Source organism: Rhinopithecus bieti, unplaced genomic scaffold (genome assembly GCF_001698545.2).
Source record: "Rhinopithecus bieti isolate Rb0 unplaced genomic scaffold, ASM169854v2 scaffold_6933, whole genome shotgun sequence".
In the NCBI taxonomy this organism is placed as follows: Eukaryota; Metazoa; Chordata; class Mammalia; order Primates; family Cercopithecidae; genus Rhinopithecus; species Rhinopithecus bieti.
The window spans coordinates 384548-412483 of NW_016805426.1; the positions used below are offsets into that span (position 1 = coordinate 384548).

The 27936-nt window shown below is 50.6% G+C and overlaps 1 protein-coding gene across 1 annotated transcript; it reads right to left on the minus strand.

Moving 5' to 3' along the window:
* Positions 1-692: 692 nt before the first annotated feature.
* Positions 693-27799, minus strand: ASB13 (ankyrin repeat and SOCS box containing 13). Its single transcript, XM_017872445.1, has 6 exons — positions 27691-27799; positions 13733-13920; positions 12117-12267; positions 9872-10006; positions 3575-3766; positions 693-2659 (listed from the first exon to the last, which is right to left on the minus strand). Exons 1-6 carry the CDS (start codon positions 27731-27733, stop codon positions 2532-2534), a joined length of 837 nt encoding a protein of 278 aa, XP_017727934.1. The 5' UTR covers positions 27734-27799; the 3' UTR covers positions 693-2531.
* Positions 27800-27936: the final 137 nt, after the last annotated feature.

Here is a 27936-nt window from a genome sequence, read left to right on the forward strand (position 1 = left end):
TGGGTGGATCACGAGGTCAGGAGATTGAGACCATCCTGGCTAACACGGTGAAACCCCGTCTCTACTAAAAATACAGAATAAATAAATAAATTAGCCAGGCGTGGTGGCGGGCACCTGTAGTCCCAGCTACTCAGGAGGCTGAGGCAGGAGAATGGTGTGAACCCGGGAGATGGAGCTTGCAGTGAGCTGAGATTGCGCCACTGCACTCCAGCCTGGGCGACAGAGCGAGACTCCATCTCAAAAAAAAAAAAAAACACCTGAGGCTAATGGGGACCCATCTCGTCCCCCTGAGGTGAGGGGTTTGGCTCAGTGGTTGGTCATCAAGACCCCTTCAGTGCTCCAAGTCTGACCCGATATCCCGGTTTTGCAGCTTTCCAGAACAACGCAGAGTAGAGAAGCAGACAAACCTGTCTACAGTCACAGTCCTGCATAAGGGCGGGGGAGGATCCAAAATCCCAGCCACCTGGTCCCGTGAGCAGTGTCTGTCTCCCCCAAGAAAAGTCCACATAAGGGGTGCTGACGTCGGCCCCAGGAGACCTGGGGAAGAGATGGCAAGGTGTGGCTCCCTGGCAAGCCCAGCGCTGCCAACCGACCCGCGACATGGCAAGACGAGAGCCACCCCTCCATCCACACGGGATGTGCCCATCTTGGTATTTTTGCCCCATCAGAAAAGGGCCGTGTGAACACAGGGATGCACTTTATTCCACCACTTTTATTGAGCAACAGCCATGGGGACCTGATTCTGCGCTAAGTGCTCTACTGTGAGACATCACCCGGTGTCATTGCTAGAGGCAAGAATCGCTTACAAAGATGAAAAGGGCAGAACCCAATACTTTTTTTTTAATGGTTGTTATTCCATGCAGAAACACTGACTGATCCAGAACTGGTATCTAAGGCGGTGATCAAACAGGAATGCTCTTCTTCTCAGTTTAAGACGAAGACCCGCCATGACAACGGCTGGAACGCTGGAGAAGAGAAACCCCACGGCGGCCAGTATGAAGTTTTTCACCAGATTTGTGGCCCCACCCCCAAGTACCCACGCGGAGAGGCCTCCAGTCATACAGCACAAAGGGCATTGCCTTGGGCAGCTCAGGCTCACTCTGTCCCGCACTGTCCATGGCGGGAGGTTCGGGCCGGCCTGGGTGCATCCAGTGAGTACCACGTTCCCTTTTCTGGGCACACTGTCTCCAGGACAGGCCTGACCCGTCCTCCATTGCCCCAGAAACCACACATCCCTGAACTAATCATACAAAGGTCCTCCCAGTTTAACTCCCTGTTGTGGGCGGGGTTCTTAAAATTTATGAAGACAAAGACTCCTAGGCCGGCCCATGCAGTCTGAATAGGCTACTGAATGCTCCACCAATGGCTTATAATGCAGACCGACCTGTTTCTATCAGTGCAGGATGGAATTGCGAGATTTTCTTATCCCGCCTTGGCTGCAGAGTCCCATTCCCGTCCAACTCAAAGCACTGGGACAATGCTGGATGTGACAGATGTTCCAGGAGTATCCGCAGAACCAAATAATAAGTGGGTGATGGTGCCTCCCGGGTGTGGGCAGCCTCTCTTACTAATTTGATAGCTTCAAGAAGTTCACAAACTGCAGGGTGGGTGAAGAATTCATTTGACAACCATAGAAACAGATGAAAAGCAATTCCCACAGAGTCTCCAAACAGCCCTTTGCACTGAGAATGCGGAGCCACGAGAATAGACACCTTGACGCACCTTCACACTGCTGTGGGTCTGAATGGCTCATTAGCAAAACCTTAGTGGTACCACCTACGTGTCCTCTAAAAGGTTTTTATCCTACACATAAACTTTTTACAAGAGTTCAAGACCTAATACTGAAGACGAATTTCCTAAGAAACTCAGTGCTACCTGTGGGGTATACAAAGCCAGGGCCTTCCCCTACAAACACCCGTAGAAAGCCCCTGAGCGATGGATGCGCCCAGGCTTGGGGCTGGGGGATGCTTTGGAAAGTGCTCCAGGAAGAGCATCCACACAGCAGCCGGCAGAGCAGTGGTCCCAGGCCACATCCCAGCCTGACCTTCCGTGGGCCCAGCTGTTCCCTATGAGCACCGCGGGCAGTCCTGGTGCCAACCCGGAGGTGGTGGCCTGCACCTGGGACCTGTGCATCTATGGCCGGCTGCCCAGGAGAGTGGGAACTAGCAACAATGCCCCGAGTCCTCAGCTCTGCCAGCCTCCTCTATGCTCCCCACGCCATCTGTCCTGAGAGTGCCTTTGAGGACGGTCCGTAAAAGAGGAAAACTGGCCCACGCCCAGTGAGGAGGTAAGTTCCGTAGAACAGTGCAGGGTCACACCCACAACTGTGACCTGAGACGCAGGCCTTCCCAACACCTTGGAAACATTATCCAGGATCCAGAAGAGAAGCCTACACAGCATCGCAGGAAGGGACTCGGAGGAGCGTTGCTCTATCTACAGCAATCACGCTGCTTCAAAGGAACAGGCAGAGCCCTCACCCAGGCAATGCTGGGCACAACGGGAGCAGTCACGGTCCGGACCCCGCGTGCAACTCAGTTGTAGGAGAGGTAATCGATGAGCCGGGGTGGGATGTTTAACTTGGCGATCTTCTCCAGCCCTCGGACACCAGTGGCCTTCCTCAAGCTCACCCTGCAGAGTTGTGACAAAGTCAGAGGTGTCTCTGAAAAAGGGAGCAAGGAAGGATATGAGGTTAATTTCAGGAAGGAGCACAACACCTGCAACCGAATACAAACTCAGACAGAATCGAAAACGCCTCCGTTTCTCCTGGAACCGGGATGTGTCCTGCAGGCCTTCTCTGGAAGGACAGCCAGGAACCTGAGGAAGGGAGCCCAGGAAATGAAATTCGGGGCGTGATGTCCACTGGGATTGCCTTTTGTGGGATGTGGGGTTTTTTTTGGTTTTAAGGTTTTTTTGTTTTTTGTTTTGAGACAGAGTCTTGCTCTGTCGCCCAGGCTGGAGTGCAGTGGCGCAATCTCGGCTCACTGCAACCTCCACCTCCTGCATTCAAGCAATTCACCTGCCTCAATCTCCCAAGTAGCTGGGATTACAGGCACCCACCACCATGCCCGCCTAATTTTTCTATTTTTAGTAGAGACAGAGTGTCACCAAGTTGGCCAGGCTGGTCTGAAACTGCTGAACTCAGGTGATCTGCCGCCTCAGCCTCCCAAAGTGCTGGGATTACAGGTGTGAGCCACCGCACCTTTTCAAAACCATGGTTTTGGTTTTTTGAGCCACGGCATTATATTTCAGCACCCAAATTTGTCATCAAACAACTATATCTGAAGCTAGGAGGCTCATCTGTCAAATGTCCAGCACAGGAGGCACAGGTCTGGTGCCTGAGCAGGTGTCAGCCACAGCTTCTGCTGCTCTAGGCCACGGGCCACAGGGAACCCAGGGAGAGCTGGGGCAGCAGCACAAACAGCCCCCGCAAAGTGCCTAAGGGTCTGTCCTAGTGCAGAGGACAGGAGCCAGGACTAACAGCCTAGCTCTCAATGGAAGCCCGCAGGGAGCCGGCATATCAGGAGTCCAGGCTGAAGGCTGGAGGGGATAGGGCGGGCTCGGTGGGGCGCCTCACTTTCATAGTACTCGAGGCACTTGGCGGGAGCGCTGCTGCTCCACGTGTAGTCAGACGGCTTCTTCCCACGGTTGTCCCGGGCGTAGATGTTGCCACCAAACTCGATAAGCATCTCGATGAGGTCAACATTCTTGACCTTGGCCGCGTGGTGAAGGGCCGTCTCATGAAGCTTTGCCGCATTCACGTTGGCCCCTGGAGGTCAAGAGTGCAGAAGAGATTTCACCAAGAAGAGAAGTTGAAGTCAGGGGGACAATCACATCTGTTTCTTCACACAGCACGGTGGCAGAAGCAATCCCCACCCAGAAGACAAAATCAGGACAGACTCTACCGTAGCTTTCAAAACTGTTTTTCACATCCAAAAGCAGGAATTACTTATTGTCCCCCCTCATGAAAAGAGAGATAAAGGTAGGCAGCAATAATAAAGAAATAACTGGAAATAGAACCGAAAAGAAGAAAACAAAACGAAAACGTCCTGAGTTAAACAACCGTTCTAATGCCCTATCAATCTGCCTTCAGGGGTCCTGAGATTTCTGGAAGCTCAAACCAGAGCTACTCAAGCACTCCCACCTGTCCTCGAGCACAGACACACACTACTTCTTCCTCTTGTGGGCGCAGGAGGGAGGCTCCAGAAATACTGGTTGAATGAAAGAGTGAATGTTCCTTAACAATGCATAGTCTTTTACAAAAGGAAAACAGATAATGTACCCAAAACAGTAGGCAATTCAGAGAAGAGATTTAGCTCTGCACTCCTCAACTTTCTCATGATAACAGCAGACATTCATCAAGCTGATTAAAAGTGAAAAAAAAATTTTTTTTTTAAAGAGTAGACATTCAGAAAGATGCAAAGAATTAGTAGCTAAATATGGCTGGTTTTGTTTTTTTGAGACAGAGTCTCACTCTGTCGCCCAGGCTGGAGTGCAGTGGCACAATCTCGCCTCACTGCAACCTCCAGGGTTCAAGCGATTCTCCTGCCTCAACCTCCCAAGTTGCTGGGATTACAGGTACACCAGCATGCCCAGCTAATTTTTCTATTTTTTGTAGAGACGGGGTTTCGCCCTGTCGGCCAGGTTGGTCTGGAACTCCTGGCTACAGGCATGAGCCACCACCACCTGGTCAAATATGGCATTTTTCAATGCATTAAAAAAAGATTTTGATAAAATCTGATTTTGTAACACATCATTCTTAGGGCACAGCCATCACTAATCCGATACAATGGAATCCCCCAGGGTTTCAGAATTCTTTTGAAAGAAAATGCCATTTTCTTCGAAGTCTGTTCCTCAAGTAACAAAGGAGGTTGTAAGAGAAAACGAATGAAAGAGAAGTATTTTAAAGAAGTCAAGCAAATCGCACAGCATCAGTCAAATAATCCGCCAAATGACAGATTCAAACCACAACTGTAAAATATTATCAAAAGTGGGATTTTAAAGCAATCAAATCACTAGCTCGCCATCACTTACCAACAATTTCAGAGGGTCAAAAGAGGAGTTGAGAGGTGGAATGCTATTCCATTTTCTAGTTCCTCTGCTCAAAACTATCTGAAAATCCTGCTTTCTGCTTTAAAATATTTGAATCCCCTAAAAGCACATAAGAACCATGCTCATAACAGCATTCGTGGAGTGACCCAGCCCTCCAAAGTGATGACATAAGTAAAGAAAGTTCTTTCCGCTTCCCGCAGCCAAAACTCAGAAGTTAGGACAGGAAAAGGATCTCTCAACCAGGAAAAATGCTAAATTACCTAGGTCCTGAATTTGGCAGAAATGTACTGCAAAAAAAGATAATAATATTTCAAAGCAATAGATTAAAGAAATATTTTCCCCACAATTCAACCTCTTTCACACAAGGGGTTTTCCTCCAGTATCATGTTGCAATCATAATATAAAGTACATGTTAACACTAAACATTACAAGTACACTTGTAATGAAAAACAAATTGTATCATCCACAGAATCTACAGTTCCAGTAGCTTTCTCTCATGTCATTAATTCTGGCAATATTCTTGCCAATTGAGAGAGAAACAGATGGTCTCTATTTTAACAAAAGAAAAAAAAAAAACAGAGAAAGAGGCCCAAGGGAGGCACAGCTACTCTCTCACGATCAGGGAGAAAACCATGGCTGGAAAGAGCTCTAAAAATCATGCTCCCTGCTGTGCTCCACACACGAGGCCTTGGCCAGGGGCTCTTGCAGAGAGGCGGGCCTTCCCAATGTACATCTTTTCAAAATGCGTGTTTGGCATCATTTGATTGGGTGGAAGGGAAGGAAGGTGAATAAGAAAGGAAATGAAATCGTGAATAAGGGATTGAAAGGAAACACCAGGCCAGGAAGGCAGGCGGCAACTTGGATGGATCCTGAAAGGATAGCACTGAGTGAGCAAAAAGAGAGTGACAGATGAAACCCGAACAACTATGTCCATTAAAAATATGTGCCTCGGCCAGGCGCATGGCTCACGCCTGTAATCTTAGCACTTTGGGAAGCTGAGGCGGGCGGATCTCTTGGGCCCAGGAAATTGAGACCAGCCTGGGCAACCTAGTGAGACCCTAGTTCTACAAAAAACTTAAAGAATTATCCAGGCGTGATGGCACACACCTGTAGTCCCACCTACTCTGGAGGCTGAGGTAGGAGGATCACTGGAGGCCAGGAGGTTGAGGCTGCAGCAAGCTGTGATTGTACCGCTGCACTCCAGCCTGGATGACAGAGTGAGGCCCATAGTGAGAGAGAGAACACATACAGGTACTCATTAGAAAGAGGAAAACAGGACCAGGCACGGTGGCTCATGCCTGTAATCCCCACACTTTGGGAGCCTGAGGCGGGCAGATCACCTGAGGTCAGGAGTTCAAGACCAGCCCAGCCAATATGGTGAAACCTCGTCTCTACTAAAAATCCAAAAATTAGCTGGGCGTGATGGTGCACATCTATAATCCCAGCTACTCAGGAGACTGAGGCATGAGAATCGCTTGAACCTGGCAGTTGGAGGCTGCAGTGAGTGGAGATTACACCACTGCACTCCGGCCTGGGTGACAGAACGAGACTCTGTCTCAAAAAAAAAAAAGAAAGAAAGAAGGGAACAGATACAGAGGAAAGAAGGAAGAGAGAGGGTGGGAAAGGGAAAGAAAGTAATTTTGTGTGAAGCAAGGATGGTAACATTCCTTAAACTGAGAGACATGAGAAAGACTGAGACAGAGGCAGAGACAGAGACAGAGGCAGAGACAGAGACAGAGAGAGACAAAGACAAAAACAGGGAGCCAGGAAACAACTAGGGAACTAAAAGCTCTGAACTTCATGCTTCAGAGAAAAGGGGTCAACACAGGCTCGTTACCAAAATCCTGCTTTCAATGCCAAATAGGATTAAAGTGGATTCAGAGAACCCATGGCCAGCGATGTGAAGGGACCTTCTAAGACCTTAGCACACCAGGACTGGCACAATCCTGGAACATAAACACAAATAGCTCAATAGGTGCTTGCTGCAACAAGAGAAATAAAAAGAAATAATAATGGCAATTAAATTTTAAAAATTTATAATTGAAAATTTAAAAAAAATTAAAGAACAATTTTTTAAAAATTTTTTTAATTGTGCCAGGACCAGTGCCAAGAACAAAGGTGTAGGCAGGACCGTCCTCAGGGAGCAGCTTCTGAACACTCCTGGCAGAGTTCAATATTCACTGTCAGCCATTAGATTAAAAATTACTTCACCATCATAACCGGACTTTCACCCTCCCCAGCCCTCCTCCTTTGCAAATACAATCTGGTTCCTGGACCCGCCTCACCGCCTACAAAGAACAAGAACAACGGTCTCTATGTCCCCCCTGGGGTGCAACGTGGCTGCCTCACAGTTCAGCTCTCAAACCGCACACGAAAGCACCTGCAATCATGTGGGCCCCGACTGGTTCCATCCCTCTCCCCTCTCCACAGTAACTGGTTCAAATGACCCAGGTTTGAGCCAATCAGAATTGGGCAAAGTTTGGGCAAAGGGACTGGGGAGGGGTGCGGGAAAACGGACTTTCCACTCTTCTGTTTTTCTAGAGACACAGTCCCTGGCTTTCCTTTGGTTTCCCGAAGGATCTGTGACCCGACCCCAAAAGTTCAGAATCATTACTTTAAAAAAATCCGTTTGCGAGGACGTAGGGGGTGCTGTTGTTTCTCTCTTCTCTGTGTGTTTGAAAATTTCCACAATGACAAAATGGTTTCTAAGAAGATGATGATCCACCTGCTCTCACAAGGGGTGCTAGAGGAGACCACCAGAGAGTGGGATGTGAATCAGGAATCCCACATGAGCTGATGGCTGGACTCCACCCACAGCATCGAGCCAACACCGACAGTCACAGTGGGGAGGCTTCCCCACTCCCCGGGGGGCATGCAAACTCCGGGGAGAGCTGTGGGAACCCCGCTTTAGGGCGACAGTGGGCATCACAGCTGCCCCTTCCTTTCCAGCCCCCACCCCCGACTGTGCTGCCACCCGGTAATGTGGGGGAGGTGGGAGCAGACCTGACTTCAGCTCCAGTGTGGGCCCCGCCTGGTCCAAGCCCTCTCCCCTGACCACAGTAATTGGTTCTAATGACCCAGGCTTCAGCCCATCAGAATTTGGCAAAGTTTGGGCAAAGGGGCTGGGGAGGGGTGTGTGAAAAGGGATTTTCCACTCCTCTGAAAGAGTCTCCAGAAGGCTTAAAATGGGAAACAACTGGCGTGTAGGCCTGAAGCCACTGCAGCCCCGTGATCTTGCTCAGGGAAGCCGGAGGCTTAGGATAAAGCCAACACTGAGGAAAGCAGAATCGCAACATTCAAAGAAACTGGGTGACACCACGGAACCTCCGGTCCAGCCGTCCCTAAACCTGCTCTGCGTCTCAGCCCTGAAGTCACCTGAACTAGAAATGCCCGCCATTGTTTACCAGGTAGAAGTGGCCTCCTGTTACTCGCAAAGGCATCCAAGTGACATGAAGTCCTAACTGATACAGGAAGGATGTTTGCTTTAAACACTAAGTTGATCCCTTTCCCTACAACCACACCAAACGGAACTAAAGTAAAAATGGAACTCATGTGTACTGAGCTCATGAAGGCTTGATACGAATACACTGCCCTGTGTTCATAGAAACTGATCCAGCTGCCAGAGGACAGCTCGGCTGGAAACACTTAACGCCTGCTTCCAATGGAGATACTTTTAAGACAGTGTATAAAAAATTAAAAGTACCCCAACAACTGTTCCTATACAAAATGAATCTTTTCCACTAAGAAGACTTAAAGTGGCACATGAAAGTGAATAAGATTCTCCAACAGAAAACTACATATAACTAAGCTCAAATGGCTGTCATCGGGGGGAATTCATGATCTTCCTGTTCCCGAACAGGTTTGTTCTTGTTGTTAAGAGATGGGGTCTTGCTATGTCTCCCAGGCTGGCCCAAACTCCTGGGCTCAAGCAATCCTCCCGCCTCAGCCTCCCAAAGTGCTGAGACTACAGCTGTGAGCCACAGTGCCCAGCCATCCTGAACAGTTTTGTTTTTATCCTACACCACACCCAGAATTTGGATGAGATGATGAAACTAAAATTTTCCCTCAACAACATTAAGTTGGCTTAATGATAAAAACCCTGTGCCAAGTCACTTTGGCTAAAACTTTTGGTATAAACAGGTCCTGAGCCTAATCCTCAATTGGTCGGGTCTTTTTGGTTTTGATTTTTTTCCCTCCTTGGGAATCTCGATTCTGAGTCTTTTCGAACACCTGACAACAGGCTGGATTCCAAATGCTCCATATTCTCCTAAACGTTGCCGACTCCACTTCCCATTACATCCCCTTCTCTCTTGGATTCAGGCAGTAACCTCACCAGGCAGCTGTGGAGACAGTGGCCTGTGATCTCTAGAAATAATCATTGGCATTTGTTGAGTACCTACTAGGACATACCAGGCACCGGGGAAATATCCCCAGTTCTCCCAGCAACCTGCAGCATAGATTCTTCCAGTGTTACAGATACATAAACTGAGGCCCGAGGTCTCAGCTGGCAAGCAGGAGAGCCAGCCTCCAACCCTGGTCCCTCTGACTCCTCTACCCAGCTCTCTGCTAGGCACAGTAAATATCTGTTCAGGTAAATACCCTTGCAAGTAAACACCTGCTTAGGTGAACAGCCTTGCAAGTATATACCCATTCAGGCAAGCTTCTCATGTAAATCCGTAAATACCCACTCTGCAGGTAACACCCATACAGGTAAACACCCACTCAGATAAACACCCACGCAGGTAAACACCCACTCAGGTAAACACTCGCGCGGGTAAACACCCACTCAGATAAATACCCACGCAGGTAAACACCCACTCACCTGCATTGAGCAGCACTTTCACACAGTCCAGATGCTCCCGGGCACAGGCAACGTGCAGAGGGGTCCCAAAATGGCAATCGTGCGCTTCCAGATTGGCCCCGACATCAATAAGAAGCCTCACACATTCGGAACTCCCTTAAGAGAAATGGAAAAGGGGGGACGATGTCCTTGAATACGGACACTGGAGACAACAAGCACGCAGACGCGGCAGCTGCAGCAGCCTCCATCCCTGGTGCAGGGCAGGGAAGCCAGGCAGGCCTGCATCCCAACCTAGGGAGGAGTTCATGCCCCGCATGGCCCTCAGGAAGCCAGGACACGGCTCTGCGCCCCCCTGAGGAGGGGAGGGCTCACAGCAGTGGGAGAAACGGGCCTGGCCGGCCTATTGCTGTGAGAACAGGAGACGTGGGGCACCACCTAGAATGGGCCAGGGAAAACTCCCGCTGCCCTCCTGTCCCCTGTCTACCTGCAGCTGTCAGCACTGAGCCCAGTCTCCCAGGAAACCCCCCAGACTTTCTTAGGCAGGTCATCCTCCTGTGCCCCACGGCAGCCGCCTCTCCTGCCTCTTTTTTTTTTTTTTTTTTTTTAGACAGTCTCATTCTGTTGCCCAGGATGGAATGCGGTGGTGCAATCTCAGCTCACTACAACCTCCACCTCCCGGATTCAAGCAATTCTCCCACCTCAGCCTCCCAGATAGCTGGAATTACAGGCGTGCACCACCACGCCTGGCTAATTTTTTTGTATTTTTAGTAGAGATGGGGTTTCACCATATTGGTCAGGCTGATCTCAAACTCCTGACCTCAGGTGATCCACCCACCTCAGGCTCCCAAAGTGCTAGGATTACCAAGGGCATGAGCCACAGCACCTGGCCTCTCCTGCCTCTTAAGCAGCTCCTCTTCCTGGGTCTGTAATGTGGATTTGGAGCGTGGTTCCAGGCCCCCCACCGTCCCGCCCCTGCACATTCCGTCTAGGCTCCATCCTTTCCTGTCACTCAATTACCTCTTCACTGTTGGCAGCTCCCTGATTTTCCCCACCAGCCTCACACCCAGCCCCAGAGCCGTGTGCTGGCCACTAGCTAGTGTCTCCCACTCCAGAGCCCTCTCCCTTTCCTGGGGTCCCTGCTCCTGACTCAAACCTGACCCATTTCTGACTTCTTGAGCCTCCCCTTCATACCAAATCCTACGGATTCCTCCCCAAACCTTCTAAATGAACCCATCCCACTGCACCAGCCTACTCTGAGCACTGGCCACCTTGATCCCAGCGATGGTCCCCAACTCATTCCTCTGCTTCTAGGAGACCCCGACCACCACTGCCACCTCCATCTGTCTGCACATAGAGGGCCACTAAATGAACCTTCCCCAACTTCTGTTTTACTGGCCCTCAACATCTGCTCAGAAACCTTCAAGAGCTCCGTGGAGCTGTCCCCATGGCCTGTAGACATGGAAAGACCTGAGAGCAGGAATCAGGGGTGAGCCACAGGCAGCCGTGGCTCTGCAGGCACCGTGGAAGGGCACATACCCCATACGCTGCACCCCAGACGTGCATCCAAAGAGAAAGGCCATGCTGGCCGGTCAAGATATAAGCCACGGTTTGCAGCCTCTGCTCAAAAGAGTAGAATCCAAACTCCTTTGTCATTTAAACATCTTCCCACCAGCTGGTCTCACCCTAAATTCCAGTCCTCTCTGCTCTACTGGGAGCTTCTAATGCAGCAAGACAGGACAAGGAATGTCCCCCAGGCTCGGGGTGCCCTTTTATCTTCCCAGCATCTGCAATGCGCCTTCTCGGAGGGCAGCTGAAGTCCCACCTGCTCACTGAGCCTGCAGGACCAGCACTCTGTTTTGAGAGCACCGCACACAGCCTCCTGGCCCAGGCTGTTGGGACACGTTTCTCTGTCCTCTCCCATCTCAATCAGGGACCTGCAGAGCACACTATAGCAAAGCCCAGGTGAGCCTCTGCAGAGTGCCCCAGGCCCTGGTGCTAATGTGGAGGGGCCCGAGGAGCCCTGGCTTGGACACAGAATCCTACCGTAGAGTCACCCGCCCCAGCCCCGGAGGAAGACCTCAAGGAGGGAAAGCTTAGAATCTCTGCAGCTGAGCCACCAAGAGCCAGAAACAGACTCAGAACTCTCCTTCACCTGCCAAGGGGCTCCCAATTCGTCTGCTCTCCTTCCTTCCCAAAGTCCTTTAATCCCAGAAAGGAGGAAACTTCCAGGGCCCAACTGGGCCAGCCCAGTCATCTGCCAACTCACCGCTCATGCAGGCCTCGTGCAGGGGGGATGCTGTGTACAAAGGAGGGTTGACCTTGGCCCCGTAGGACAGCAAGAGCTTCACACACTCGATGCTGCCCGAGGCGCAGGCGTCGCAGAGCGGGGTGCTGCCGTCGATGTTGCGAGCATCCACCTCATGGAAGGAAGAAACAAGTGTCAAAGGGCAGAGAAACCCACGCAACCCGCTTTCCCACCCTGCTGCAGGTTCATCTTTGCTAAGATGCTTCTTAGAAGCACCAGTTTGCTTTGCTATTATGTGCTAGGCGAGAACACCGAAAGAGACAGCATGTAGCTGGGGAGCACCCATAGCCTCCTGAGTACAAAAGTCATCTCGTTCAGGATTCTTTTCTCTCGGGGCAGGATAAGCTCAGCCGCCCCCTCACCACCCCTACCCCAAACACCTACTAAGCACAGAGCAGGACAGGGGAACCCTAGGCTGCAAGCTGGGAGAGGTAGGCTTTAAACATGAGTTTTAAAAACTCTAACTTCAGCTGGGCACAGTGGCTCACACCTGTAACCCTGGCACTTTGGAAGGCGAGGAGAGTCACTTGAGCTCAGGAGTTCGAGACCAGCCTGGGCAACATGGCAAAACCCTGTCTCTACAAAAAATACAAAAATTAGCTGGGTGTGGTGGCGTGCACCTATAGTCCCAGCTACCCGGGAGGCTGAGGTGGAAGGATCACTTGAGTCAAGGAGGACGAGGCTGCAGTGAGTTTTGATCACGTCACCATTCCAGCACGTCACTGCATTCCAGCTTAGGCGACAGAGTAAGACCTTGTCTCAAAAAACAACGAAAACCTCTAACCTCAATGGAAGGAATCCCTGAGACAGCTTACCATGCCTCCCCTAGTGAGAAAGTCAGAGGCCAGGAAAAAGGCAACTCCCCAAATTGGCAAATTTTATTTAGCATTTGTCCAAATTCAAATTCTATTTGGGTACACACTGACACGGGTTCCATTCCAAGCTTTATGGGAAGAATAAACAGTACACCGTCTTCCCTTTTTCCCCACCCCTTGAACTCTGAGACCAGTTCCTTGTGTCCCTAGTACATTGGCCAGGGGTGTGCCGGGCCACTGTTTGCCAGCTCAGGAGAGCTGGCTGCCAATGTGCCAGGAATTCTGCTGATCAGAAACCCCCGGTGGCTTAACACTAGCCAGGGTGGGAACATTTACACCAGGGAAAGCAGCAATACAGAGTTTTGTTTTTGTTCCTTTTTTTGGAGAGCTGGCAGGCCAGCATCCCACTGAGTCATCCTAAAGCCTGAACCCTGCTCTTTGGGCCCAGGCAGCAGCTCTGCGCCCAGGCCTGGCCACCCCTGAGAGAGCCTGTATCTAGACTGTGGCCAGCCTGCTGGCTCCTGCCCACCACAGGGCTGGCACTCCCACCATCAATTTGCTCAGGTCGCCCTTTCTTCCACCACCGGGACCTCCTAACAGCCAGGTCCACAAGCACTTCTCAGCCATAGGCTTCCTGGTACCTGTGTGCAGTGGACACAGTGCAGCCCCCACCCTCCCCTCTTTCCCAAGTTCTCCTGAGTCAACCTTCTCCATTCTGGCAGCTGCAGCCAGTCTGGGGATCTGCCCTGATGGGCCACTCACCTGGGCCCCAGCTGCCAGCAGCAGCTGCACGCACCGCACCTGGCCCTGCAGACTGGCCGCATGCAGGGGCGTGATGGAGTCCACAGTGACCTGGTTCACACAGGCGCCACTCTCGATCAGCTGTTGCAGCTGCAGGCTCTCACCCCGCTGGGCTGCCTCATGCACAGGGGTCCGTTCCACCCAGAAACCTGGAAAGGAAGGGGACCTCATGCTAAGACCCTGTCACTTCCATCCAGAACAAATGAGCACACGTTAAGACTCCAGGGCCCCTGATGCCACCAAGGCACCATCCGTGATCATGCAATTGTCCCAGCACTTCTATAAAGATCCCTGAGGCACCCTCCCTCCCCCGCCTGAAGGCTGGAGTCCAAGCTCCTGGGCAAGGCCTACAAGGGGCTCCATCCTGTGGACGCCGCTCACCTCCACGGTCCACCTCCCACCACTGCCCCAGCATAAACCCGCTCTGCAGGCACAGGTGCTCACCACTCCCCTGCAGTTCCACATCCTTCTCTGCTAACACGCCCACCTTTGCCCTCTGCCAACTGTCCACTCGGCAATTTCCTAGTGAAACATTTACATCCTCCAGGTGGGCCCAGGTAAAACAACTTCCCGGGGAAACACTTCCCACAAAGCTCACACACACACGCTCAGACCACTGCATTTACAGTGTCTCCTGCACTCGACTGCCTTCAGAATCCATGCTTTAATCACTCCACTTTAGTGGCGTCCTCAGGCTTGTCTATATACAAGGTCATGTCATCTGCAAAAAGATCATTTAACTTCTTCCTTTCTAATGTGGATGCCATTTATTTATTTATTTATTTATTTATTTATTTATGAGATGGAGTCTCACTGTGTTACCCAGGCTGGAGTGCAATGGTGTGATCTCGGCTCACTGAAACCTCCGCCTCCCGGGTTCAAGCAATTCTCCTGCCTCAGTCTCCCAAGTAGCTGGGATTACAGGCACACACCATCACAACCAGCTAATTTCTGTATTTTTAGTAGAGATGGGGCTTCACCATGTTGGCCAGGATGGTCTCAAACTCCTGACCTCAGGTGATCTACCCGCCTCAGCCTCCCAAAGTGCTGGGATTACAGGCGTGAGCCACCGCGCCCGGCCTTTTATTTCTTTTTCTTGTTGAATGGATCTGGCTAGGACTTGCAGTGCAATGTGGAACAGAAGGGGTGAGAGCCAACATCCTTGTCTTGTTTCTAGTCTCAGGGGAGAGCATTTAGTCATTCACCTTTAAGGATGATGTTAACTGGGTTTTCTTTTCTTTTTTTTTTTTTTTTTCAGTCTCAATCAATCATAGTGATCCTATTTCCCATACAGCGTCCAACCCAACTCTAGCTAAGGAGAGGTGAGGGAGAGTCTGTGAAGAGGCCTCCAAGCTTCCATATTCTGTTCACTCCCAAGAAAGAGCTCGAGGAGAAGGCTGTCTCCCTTCCTTCTCTGGATACTGCCTGGATGTGAACTTGAATCTGCTAAGCCATCTGGCTACCTGCCTGAAGACAGGACCTACAGGAATGGCAAAGCCGGGAAAGGACTGGAACCTGGAGGACGAGTCAAGGACCATCAAGTGCCTGGAGCCAAGCCAATGGGTGGGCTTTGTCACATTTCTTTATTGTCTAACCCAAGTGCAGACAAAAGCTCACTAACTAGTACAGACCGTAAACTCCCAGATGCAGAAACCACACACGCCTATGTTTTCTCAGCACCCATCTCAGACACAGAGAAGTCTTCTAGACACTTTAAAATGTCATAAATGACAACAGCGCTGGATAAAAGCTGACATATCCTTACCATCAACTCCCCAGCTTCGAGCAGACAAGATCACATCACACACCTCTTCTCAATCAACAGTTTCCTCTTACTATTCTGACATGTCCCTGGGAAACCTTCCTATCACCTGGATCTTCCCCAGATCTTACTTTTACAAAGTAAAAAAGTGTATCTGGGCCAGGTGCTGTGGCTCACGCTTGTCATCTCACCACTTTGGGAGGCTAAGGCAGGCGGATCACTTGAGGTCAGGAGTTCGAAACCGGCCTGGCCAACATGGTGAAATCCCATCTCTACTAAAAATATTTTTAAAAATTAGCCGGGCATAGTGTTGCATGCCTGTAATCCCAGCTACTTGGGAGGCTGAGGCAGGAGAATCGCTTGAACCCAGGAGGTGGAGGTTACAGTGAGCCCAGATCACGCCACTGCACTATAGCCTAGGCAACAAGAGCAAAACTCTGTCTAAAAAAAAAAAAAAAAAAGAAGGTATCTGCATCGAATTTCCTCTGCAGGTGGGCAGCCTCATCAGTTAGTGCTGATGACTCTGTCTGCTCTTAGAGATTCCCACATTGCCACCCTCCCCCACCTCTGCCTTTGGCACTGAGACCAGGGTTAAGAGTTCCCTGGAGCCACAACTGCACAGAACTGCTTGGTGGAAACTCAGCTCAGCCTTTTATCAGCTTACCCAAAACACAACTTCCCCGAATGTCAGTTGCTTTACCTGTAAGTTGCGATAACAATTATTTTTTCTTCATAGGTGGTCTATGAACATGGTCTATGAACATTCAATGAATTGAAATAGGTAGATGTACTTAAAGGGTGGGGCCTGGCACCGAATCAGTGCTCAATAAATGTTGTCTGTTTGTAGTATTTTTGTGTGGTTTCTTTTGTTTTTTTTTTTGAGACGGAGTCTCGCACTGTCACCCGGGCTAGAGTGCAGTGGCGCAATCTCAGCTCACTGCAACCTCTGCCTCCCGGGTTCAAGCGATTCTCCTGCCTCAGCCTACCGAGTAGCTGAGATTACAGGCACGTGCCACCATGCCCAGGTAATTTTTTGTATTTTTAGTAGAGACGAGGTTTCACCATGTTGGCCAGGCTGGTCTCGAACTCCTGACTTCATGATTCACCCACCTCGGCCTCCCAAAGTGCTGAGATTACAGGTGTGAGCCACCGCGCCCAGTTGTTTATAGTATTTTCGCCTCCAACTGTACCTATCTGTCTTGTCCACAGCCAAAGAGCCTGGGTGACCCTATGTCAGTGGATGTGGGGACTAGGGAGAACTGAACCACAAAGGAAGATTCAATCCCCACAAAATGTAAAAGTCAAGCTTCCATTTGACTAACCGTCTCCAGGTGGCCCTCGGCCCGACCAGTTGTAATGAACAGTAACCCACTGACCTTCTGGGGTTAGTGAGAAGTGGTTTAGTGTCACTTTAAAATCAACCCGCAGGGAGCAAAATCCCAAGGGTAGAAGGAGAGGCGGCCACTTGAAAAAGAAGAGGAAGGCAGGGTGAGGCCTAGGTCTTGCAGCAAAAAAGGAAAATGCATCTAAGGAGGCCACCTGAGCAGGGAAGGCACGTTCCCGACGTGCCTCCATTCACAAGATGTCCAGGTGGATTTAGCGTCTTCCTCTGCCACACACAAAGATGACTAAGATGCAGCAACAGACAGCTCACAGGCAGGGACCAGGGAACACGTGTGCAGATAATTCACAACATGACAACTGCGATCATGTCTGGTGACGGATCAGAAGCAAGAGCCCCAGTGCCCAGGGATGGCCAGGGAAGGTCACAGAGGCCGCAGAGCTGCAACCAGGTCTATCTTGGGCACCGCTTATTCACCTTTGTACCCTAGAACCTGGCACTCTCCACGAAGATGCTGGTATCCACGTGGTTGCTCAGTGGGTGAGTGGATGAGTAAATGAATGAAAGGAGTTACTAAAACCAATTATAAAGTCTGGCTGGGCAAGATGGTTCACCCCTGTAATCCCAGCACTTTGGAGGCCGAGGTGGGTGGATCACGAGGTCAGGAGTTCAAGACCAGCCTGGCCAACATGGTGAAACCCCGTCTCTACTAAAAATACAAAAAATTAGCCGGGTGTGGTGGCACGCACCTGTAATCCCAACTACTCAGGAGGCTGAGGCAGCAGAATTGCTTGAACCCAGGAGGTGGAGGTTGCAGTGAGCCGAGATCACGCCATTGCACTCCAGCCTGGGTGACAGAGCAAGACTCTGTCTCGAGAAAAAAAAATAAAAAAATAAAAAATTTTTAAAAAGTCCATAGTAGCGAAACAGCAAAAGAACTAACATTTTTGTTTAAGGGGCCTTTATCCATTCTTACACAGAGGCTAGGATAATTTTAGAGCATTGAGATAATATGCAAAAAGGGCAATTGTGTAGTTTTGAAATTAACTCTGGGATTAAAAGGAAAGCACGTAAACAACTAGCTATGTTTTGTTAAAGATTTATAGGAACACTGTGATGTGATCAAGGACAAAGACGTTCCCAACCTCGGACCCTCGCTGGTGCCCAGATGTCAGCGGTCCTCAGTTACCTCTTCATTCCAACAGCCTCCTCTTCCCACTGCTCTCAACATAATTAAGAACCCGAAACCTGTACTGACTTAGATGGCACTTTACACACTTGTCTACCATCTTCCTGGTTTGCAGGCTCTCTAAATAAACCTGCCACCAACTCTTGTCTCTCGTGTTTGGCTTTTAAACAGTAAGCAGCCAAATCTGGGTTCAGTTACAACTAGACATAAAATTTTTAAAAGAAAATCTAATTTTATTTCTCTGTATCACTAGTCTATAAAGGAAATGCAACTTATTTCTAGTGAATTACATCAGCTGCTATGGTCTTACCAGCAGCAATTAAGGGCAAAAATTATCAGCAGACATGATAAGAAAAAAAGAAAAAAGAAACTTCTGTGCATCTAAGGGCACAATCAGAGTGAAATGGCAACCCACAGAATGGGAGAAAATATTTGCAAGCCATATACCTGATGAGGGGTTAGTCCAGGATATATAAAGAACTCCTGCAACTCAAAAAAAAAAAAAAAAAAAAACCACAAATAACCAGGTTTAAAAATAGGCAAACGAGTTGAACAGACATTTCTCTAAAGAGAATACACATGGCCACGAACATAAAAAAAGGTATTCAACATCACTAATCACTAAAGAAATGCAAATCAAAACCACAATGAGATACTACCTCACACCTGTTAGGATTATCAAAAAAAAAACAAATACGTGTTGGCGAGAATGTGGAGAAAGTGGTGGCCTTATGCACTGATGATGGGAATGTAAAACGGTTCAGCCACTGTGGAAGACTATATGGCAGTTCCTAAAAAATGAAACATAGGATATCACATGATCCAGCAACTCCACTGCTGGGCATACCTCCAGAAGAATTGAAAGCAGGGTCTTGAAGAGAGATTCATTTGTACACCCACAATCATAGCAGCATTATCGTCAATAATCCAAGTGTCCGGTGGACTATTATTCAGCGTTGGGAACGAAGGAAATCCTGTCCCATGCTACAACATGGATGAACCTTAAGGACATTATCCTGAGTCAAACCAGCCATTTCTAGGCCAGGCACGGTGGCTCACGCCTGTAATCCCAGCACTTTGGGAGGCTGAGGTGGGCAGATCACTTGAGGTTAGGAGTTCAATACCAGCACAGCCAACATGGTGAAACCCCATCTCTCCTAAGAATACAAAAATTAGCCAGGCGTCGTGGCTGTAATCCATGGTGTGTCAGTAGTCCCAGCTACTCAGAGGCTGAGGCACGAGAATCGCTTGAACCCAGGAGACAGGAGGTTGCAGTGAGCTAAGATCACACCACTGCACTCTGGCCTGGGTAACAGAGTGAGACTGTCTCAAAAATAAATAAATAAATAAATAAATAAACACGCCATTTCTGGCCAGGCGCAGTGGCTCGCACCTGTAATCCCAGCACTTTTGGAGGCCGAGGTGGGCAATATGGTGAAACCCCACCTCTCATAAAATTACAAAAATTAGCTGGGCATGGTGGCCCACGCCTACAATCCCAGCTACTCGGGAGGCTGAGGCAGGAGAATCACTTGAACCAGGGAGGTGGAGGTTGCAGTGAGCTGAAATCATGACATTGCACTATGGCCTGGGTGATTCTGTCTCAAAAAAAAAAAAAAGAAAAAAGCCAAATAATCCATTTCTGAAAAGTCAAATACTGCATGATTCCACTTACGTGAGGTTCCTTGAGTAGTCAAGTTCATGGAGATGGAGAATAGAAAGGTAGTTGCCAGGGGCTGGCGGGAGGGGAAACGGGAAGTTAGTATTTCATGGGGACAGAATTTCAGTTTTACGGGATGAAAAAGTTCTAGAGATCTGTTACACAAAAATGTAAATGTACTTAGCCCTACTGAAATGGACACTTAAAAATGGCTAAGGTGGTAACTTCTGTGTTATGTACTCTTTATTACAATTAAAAATAGAAAAAAAATTTTTTTTTAAGTAATCAGAAGCTGGAGGACCTAGAGCATGGGGGCACTGTCACTCGGGGGCTGTCCTCACAGGAGATTTATAGTGGGGAAGGGAGGGATAGAAGGCCAGAGGACAGCAGGTGCCTGGGCTGCACCTCGTCACCTTTCCTGACATCCCCAAACCACCGATGGCCCTTCCAGGGGGCGAAGAGACCCACACTCTGCCTAAAGGTCAGCCCCCAGCACCCACCACCACAGAGCAATGACTCAGCCCTGCAATGGCGGGGCCAACGTCCCAGGTGAAAAGAATCAGGAAGGACAGCTTGTGGTCACAGACCTTAAATGGATGAGGAGTGAGCCCAGGAAATGCTGTCTGTTAGTGAACGGACTGGCCAGGCTGGACTGCAGACTGCTTCCAGCCCCTGTGCCAGGCTCCCTGTGGTGGCAAAATGCCCCCCTCCCCAATCCCTGCACCCTATCCCTTGGCAGAGCACCGCCTTGGAAACCTGAGACTCCATGCCGTGCTGGTAAGTTCCCTCCAGACTCACGTTCTGCCCCTAAACTCCACCCACTACTGCCACGTAGTAGGTCTCCTTCCGTTGCCCCTCCCTGATGCAGATGAATGACACACCAGTCTGACAGGGCCTGTTCACAAGGGTAGAATCCAAGCAAGGTATAAGGCCCACACCATGCAGTCACAGGCCTTGTCCCCAGGCTCCCTGCCACGCACACAGCCATGTCCAGTGACATCAAACTCTACTGACTCAACAGTATCCAGTGGCTGCAAGCCCCATGCTTTGTGTATGCTCTTCCTTCCCCTGCCTGGAAAGCCCTTCTCAGCCCCATTCCCCGCCTTGCTTCTGGCTGAAATTCCTCGACTGAGGGAGCCCCTGCTCCTTAGGAAGCCTCCTGAGCATGCAGCCCACCCACCCATGCCATCTCCACACTATCGCCGCACCACCATCTGACCAGCATTCTTCCTTCCCTGGGCCTTCCCTAAGGTCATCCCCCATCACCTTGGGGATAGTACCACAGCTAGCCAGTCTCCCCGCCCTGGCTGCATGTGCAGGTATCTGAATGAATAAGCACTCCCCAGACATCTTCCCCTGCCAGACTGAACTCAGACCCCTGCCGCTGGGTTCTGTCCCCTGCTCCACTTTCCAGCCTAGGACAGTGGCCTGAGACCTAATAAGATGCTCCTACACTCTGGCTAGGCGGGGGCTCATGCATCCATTAAATGAAGAACTTGTGTTATAACAAGAGCCAAGGCTGCAGCCCTGGTGACTCGTGATCCAGTCCTGATGGCTGGATTCTACCCACCTCCTCCTCTGCTTCAGGTCAGGGTCACAGTGATACATACATGAGCCCTCCTGTTTACTTGCCACTTGCAGGCCTGAGCTCATGAATAGCCAGGCAAAAGCCTTTGCCCTGAAAACTAGAATTTCACAGATGTCATCTATGTATCCACTGCAGACTACAGCAGACGTCACCTTAAGAAGGAATGACACATGCTTCAGAACATTCTCTCCACTTTTCCACCCACGATACGAACTTACTGACTAGGCCAGTGTGACAGGTGTGGACCTTTCTGGACCGCAGCTCCTCCTCCCCTCTCTTGCCCCTTTGCTGGGGCCCCGACACCCTCCCATCTGAGGCTGCGCCCTGCCCCAGGACTCATCTGTCCTTTGAGATTAGGAAGCCCTGGCTGAACAGGCCAAGTGGCTCAGGGTCAGCCTACCCTTAGGGAGCGGACTCTACAGGGGCAAGCTGCAGGAACCGCCCCGCTCGTGAGTTCAAAGCCCGTCTCACAGCTTACCCTCTCCAAGCCTCAGCCTCCTCTCTCCTCAAATGGGTGCTGTGAAGACTGAAGGAAACTGTGCCTGGCCACCTGTAAAGGCTCTGAGTAACAGGCACTGTAATGGCTCTAGGATCACTGCTGTCATTATTACCCTACCAGTCCTGTGGGGAGGGCAGGTGCAGGTTCTTCCATCTCATCTTTGTTCCATAGCAAGCCCCCACCACCTTGCATTCCAGCTCCAGTAACTCGATCCTTACCTAAGTCGGGTGACTGAGTCTCTGCCCAGTTTTTCTGCTCAGTTCCTGGGCCCTCTGACACCAGAGCCCCTCCATCCCTCCCTGCCTTGTAAGCCACCCAGCAGTGTCCCGGGCCATCTCGCCACCGCTGGTTGCTGCACAGCCAGGTTCTGCTGGCCGGAGACCAGCAGCAGCTTGAAACCAGCTGGGGTATGAGCATTTAGACCAGGGAAAGCAGCAAAGCAGACTTTTATTTTTGTTTCTTTTTCTTTATTTTTTCCCCAGGCAGCTGGTTTGCCAGTATCCCCCTCAGTCACCCCAGAGCCAGAGCCCTGCTCTTTGGGCCCAAGTGGCAGCTCTGTGCCCAGGCCCAGCCACTCCCTAGAGAGCCTGTGTCTAGGAGGCGGCTGGCCTGCTGGCCTCTGCACACTGCAGAGCTGGGCACCTCCAGAGCCCATCCTCCACACTGCCCTGCCTGCACCCACACTGGCGGGCCTCACTTGACCCTCGCAGGGACTGCAACTTTATAAATGCAACAGAGCCACTTGCCCCCCACCCCGCCCCGCCGAGCCTGGGGCCTCTCCAGGGTCAGGGCCCACTCCAACAAAGAGTCTCAAATGCCACCAGGGACACCTTCCAGACAAAGGTGATCCTGTAGCATGCTGGCTTTGAATCCAGGTCAAATACCCAAGATGCACTTTTTTTCCTATTTTGTTTTCTTCTTATTATTTATTTAATTTATCTATTTTTGACACAGGGTCTCACTCTGTCACCCAGGCTGAAGTGCAGTGGTATGATCAGGGCTCACTGCAGCCTCAACCTGGGTTCAAGCGATCCTCCCACCTCAGCCTCCCAAGTATCTGGGACTACAGGCCCATGCACCACCATCACACTGGATAATTTTTGCATTTTTTGTAGAGACAGGGTTTCACCATGTTGCCCAGGCTGGTCTCAAACTCCTGGGTTCAAGTGATCCTCCCGCCTCGGCCTCCCTAAGTGCTGAGATTACAGGCATGAGCCCCATGCCCAGCCCACAGTGTACACTTAAATGTTGCTGGAGCCAGAAATTTTGTTCAGAGTAAATCACCAAGGGGAGTCTGGGGTCCTGGCTGCAGAAATGTCATTTCTGCATCAAAAAAACCCTGCAGGCTCTGGAAGAAGCCCTCCCTGCAAAACTCCAGTAAGGATCCTTGAAATGGTGAGGGCGGGCCCTCCACCCTGACCCACCCATAAAGCCATGCCGGGGTGGGTGAGCACACACTTGGGGTAGCCACCTGGAAGAAGCATGGCAGGCACCGGAAGCCCCCAGGGAGGGTTTTCTGAGGCTGCTCTCAAAGGCTCATCCTCAGCTCTCAGGGAAAAGACAAGAGCCCTGAGTGACATAAGCCCCCCAACACCCCAGAAAGCTAAGGGTTCATGAACACGTGCTGGCCATTAGAACTGAAAAGGCCTTAGAAATGCTGGACCACGGGCCGGGTGCGGTGGCTCACACCTGTAATCCCAGCATTTTGGGAGGCCGAGGCAGGCGGATCACCTGAGGTCAGGAGTTTGAGATCAGCCTGGCTAACGTGGTGAAACCTCATCTCTACCAAAATAGAAAAATTAGCTAGGTGTGGTGGCACACGCCTGTAATCCCAGTAATAATCCCAGCTACTCAGGAGGCTGAGACAGGAGAATCGCTTGAACCGGGAAGTGGAGACTGCAGTGAGCCAAGATCGTGCCACTGCACTCCAGCCTGGGGGACAGAGTGAGACTCTGTTGGAGAAGAGAGGAGAGGAGAGGAGAGAAGAGGGGAGGGGAGGGGAGGGGAGGGGAGGGGAGAGATGAGATCCTGGAGGATCAACACTCCCAGAAAAAGCCAAATGTAGCATCCATTCATCTCTGCCTGCTGTCCAAACCACACAGAAGCGATAGTAAGGGAATAAAAGTGGGGGCTAAATGCACAAAGACAAAGAGACCACAGAGGAAAAGAGAAATGAAGGATCTCATGGTAACAACTAAAGACAGTGTACGTGACAACCCCGGCACAAAGAGGGTGCCTAACACATGGCACTTATCACTATCACCAAATTTTAATAGCGCAGCCCAAATTTCAGTTTTAGTGTCCCTGAAATCCAAAGGAAAAAAATACTGATCTTTATTTTCCTATGTAGCAACTCCCACTTACAAGTCTGGGCTCAGTGTTTTGTTGCTAAGGTGATCTTTTTCCACCATGTCTTTTTAAATGTTTTCATTATGAATCCCCAAATATAGTTTGTCGGTAAACTTGAGATCAAACAGCAGACTGATTTCAAGATGTGTTCAATGAAGCAAAAATGCCAGTATTTGCCTTCTTAAAGAGACAAAATGGTCAAAACTCAGTAAGAGTGGAGAAAAGAAAGGGAAAGAATAAATGAAAGCGGAAGAATAGGAGAAAAGAGGTGAAAATAGGTGGGCTAAGGAGTAAAGGAACGAGAGAAAGGACCAAAGGTGTCAGGAGAGCTTGGTGAATAACAGGCATTTCCTTCCACCGCATGGCGCTAAAACCACGCTGGATTCGCTGCATTATCCTTCAATGTCTCCTCCCCTGACTTCATCACTCATCCAATTATCTGCTACCCCGACTCCTCCCTTGCCCCGGTCCACCCCAAAAGGCTACGGCCCAGGGAGCATGGGGAGGGTCCCCCAATGCCAATCCCACCCTCAAGGCACCATGGGAGCTCAGGCCCTGACTCAGGACCCCTGAGCTCTGATCCCGCATCTTCCCCGTCTCAGTTAAGGGACCCAAGAAACGCTTTTCATCCTAAATCACCTAAGCCTCGGTTTCCTCAGGATAGCAGGTAATGTCTCCCAGGACTGCCATGTCGAGAAGGACGATAGAGGTACTGTTTTGCCCATAAACATGCTTCCTAAGCCTTTGTTACTTGCTATTATTTCCTCTGATACTTTCATTGGCCCTAAATAGGCTTTTCTGGTGTGTCAACAAGCCCTCTTTGAATTCTTGTTTTAGGATAAAATAGACTCCCACTCCAAGTAACTCTCTACCCTTTAGAAATGCCCTGGACTGCTACCCTAGTGGATTCTCCCTCTCCCTGTCCTGACACTGAAATCAAGAACGATAGAGCTGTGTTTCTCATTAAACACGGAGGATCTTCTCTGTCCCTCCGCAAAGATCTCACTGGACTGAGAGTACCTCGGTGGGAGGCATAAATCCATATAAGCAAGTAGAAAACAAACAGGCTGCGGAGTGATTTCCAGACCATCGGGGGAGCTGGAGAGCAGGCTGGGGCAGTGGCTAACCAAGATAGAGAAGGCGGGCTTGGCACCCGGGGTGGGGACCAGCGAAGGGCAGGGAATCTGAACTACCCCTGGGAGGGCACTGAACGCAAAGGGATGCGCAAATCCCCATAAACAACAGGAAGACACCCCCTGCCCCACCCCCACCCCGGTTTTCCAGAGCAGCAGCAGACAGAGTTGGAAGACCCAAGGCTGCAGGGGACACACGTCTCCAAACACTGAACCAGGAGACAGAGAACACAGGACCCGTCGCTTATCTGAGGGGCCTAAGAAGACTGTCTGGGGATACATTAGGGATTATGCGCAAAGAACACCAAACCCACAGGTAAACAAAAACAACAGCCGCCATGTCCAAGAAAAGCAAGACATTACACTAGGAGAGAAACACAGTCCCCACATAGCAAGCGGCTCAGCTGCAATATTCACATAGTCACAATAATGTCAACACTGAAATCTGATTTAAACAAAAACAATTCTACTGGAGGACCCTGAGGGGAACATACAGGGCAGTCGGGGAGCAGCCAGTAGGTTAGAGGTTCATCTTCCACAGAGGGACGTCCATAGGGAATGCAGAATTTATTTATTTATTTATTTATTTATTTATTTTTAAGACGGAGTCTCACTCTGTCGCCCAGGCTGGAGTGCAATGGCCTGATCTTGGCTCACTACAACCCCTGCCTCCCAGGTTCAAGTGATTCTCCTGCCTCAGCCTCCCAAGTAGCTGAGATTACAGGCGCCCGCCACTATGCTTGGCTAATTTTTGTATTTTTATTTATTTATTTTGAGACAGAATTTCACTCTTGTGCCCCAGGCTGGAGTGCAATGGCTCGATCCTGGCTCACTGCAACCTCTGCCTCCCAGGTTCGAGTGATTCTCCAGCCTCAGTCTCTGGAATAGCTAGAACCACAGGCGCCCGCCATCATGCTCGGCTAATTTTTGTATTTTTAGTAGAGACGGGGTTTCGCCATGTTGGCCAGGCTGATCTCGAACTCCTGACCTCAAGTGATCTACCTGCCTCGGCCTCCCTAAGTGCTGGGATTACAGGCACGAGAGACTGGGCAACAGCCAAAAGCCTAAATGTTTTGGTTGGGGTACACCACACATCCAGAATTTGAGGTCAGAATGTTAAAAGTGACTAGCGGTCCTACGGTTCGCCTCTAGTGCTGCTGGAACGGCAGTACTGTTTTGAATCCAACACATTTAGCTTATTCATTACATTGGGAATAAAAAACATCGGCAGAACTTATTTGGGGAGAAATATATTAAATAAAAAAATGACAATGTCAAAAATACCAGTGAACCTCAAAAGTTGTGGATTCATTAGTTTAAAATGTGCCTTTCTTCTACAGATGCATTCCTTAACAAACGATGCAGAAGACATGCCCAGAAGTGATGCCCTGAACAGAAATATTAAAATATGTGTTTAAATAAGCTTCCGTCGTTAGCTATTCACTGCTTACTCAATTAAGCTAATCAAATGCAGATCACAGTGTCAGGGTCAAAGTCTTGTGTTTGCCTGGACTGGAATGCCAAATAAAAACAGATGCTTATTAGGTACCTTTGATCATGTCAAAGCTGGTTATTTTGCAAAGTCAATTAAAATATCTTTGCCTTGCTAAGACGGCAACTTCCTCTTCAGCTAAATTTACCCTTAAGACTTTTCCCTCTTAAGTGCACTACTGTTTTTACCAGGATGAATATACCTTAGATTTTTTTTTCTCTTTTTAGGCTTTCATAGTGCTTCCGTCGTTCATTTCAGTGACCATATTATTGCTTCATAGGCAGCAAAAAAATTTGCTTCCCCAAAGAGTGTCCTTCCCTCAAATCCATTTCATTCTTGGGCTGCTCCGATGGTAAAGAAGGCTGCGTGCAGAACCGGGATCGCACTTTTCAGAGTGTGCTGCGGTGCCCCAAGGCCACCTTCACTGGAGCGGACTCGGGGTCACGCGGACGCCTCTGCAGGATGCTCGGACACTGCGCCACGGCCTCACCCGCGCCAGTGGAGGGTGTTCAGCTCTCACCGGCTGCCCCGAGAGGGAGCACCGTGGGCATTTCCCAGGCCCCCCCCGCCACTGGGCAACGGTTCCGCACGCGCCCCGCACCTTCCCCAGGACGCGCGGCGCTCGGTGGGTTTGCGGTTGCGAAACCCCACACCTGGCGAGCCCCACGGACTGCAGCCCTGCAGTGCGCTGGCCTGGGACAAGGCACCAGACCTGAGAGCCCGTCTGGGATGCGCGGCACCACTGCGACCCTGCTCTCACCGCAGCCCACCCAGCCAAACGCCCCCGCCCACGGAGCCAGCTTGGGGCGCGCCACCACCTCCCCGGCGCAGGCCATCCGATACGCAGCCAGCCCCAGGAGCCGGCGCGGCGGCCTCGCCCTGCCTTCTGCGGCGCCCGCACGTACCAACGTCGCCCAGGAAGCAGCCGTCCGCCGCCCGGGGATCCATGCGGCTCACCCGCGGCCGCGCGGCGACTCTGGGCGCCGGGACCTGGGCCAGGCTGCGCGGGGCCGCTGGGCGGGGCCAGTCTGCGCTGGGACGCGCGTCGGCCCGAGGCGACCGAGCCGGGAGTTGTAGTTCCCGCCGCCTTGGCGTGGTTCCCGGAGGCGCGGTCCCTGCGTCCCGACTCCGCTGTCGCTGGTACCAGGCTT

Coding starts and splice junctions, on each gene's coding strand:
- ASB13 (XM_017872445.1), bottom strand. CDS start 27,733: ATGGATCCCCGGGCGGCGGACGGCTGCTTCCTGGGCGACGTTG. Junction 13,921..27,690: donor CTGCTTCCTGGGCGACGTTG/GTACGTGCGGGC, acceptor CTTCCTTTCCAG/GTTTCTGGGTGGAACGGACC. Junction 12,268..13,732: donor TGCTGGCAGCTGGGGCCCAG/GTGAGTGGCCCA, acceptor TCCTTCCATGAG/GTGGATGCTCGCAACATCGA.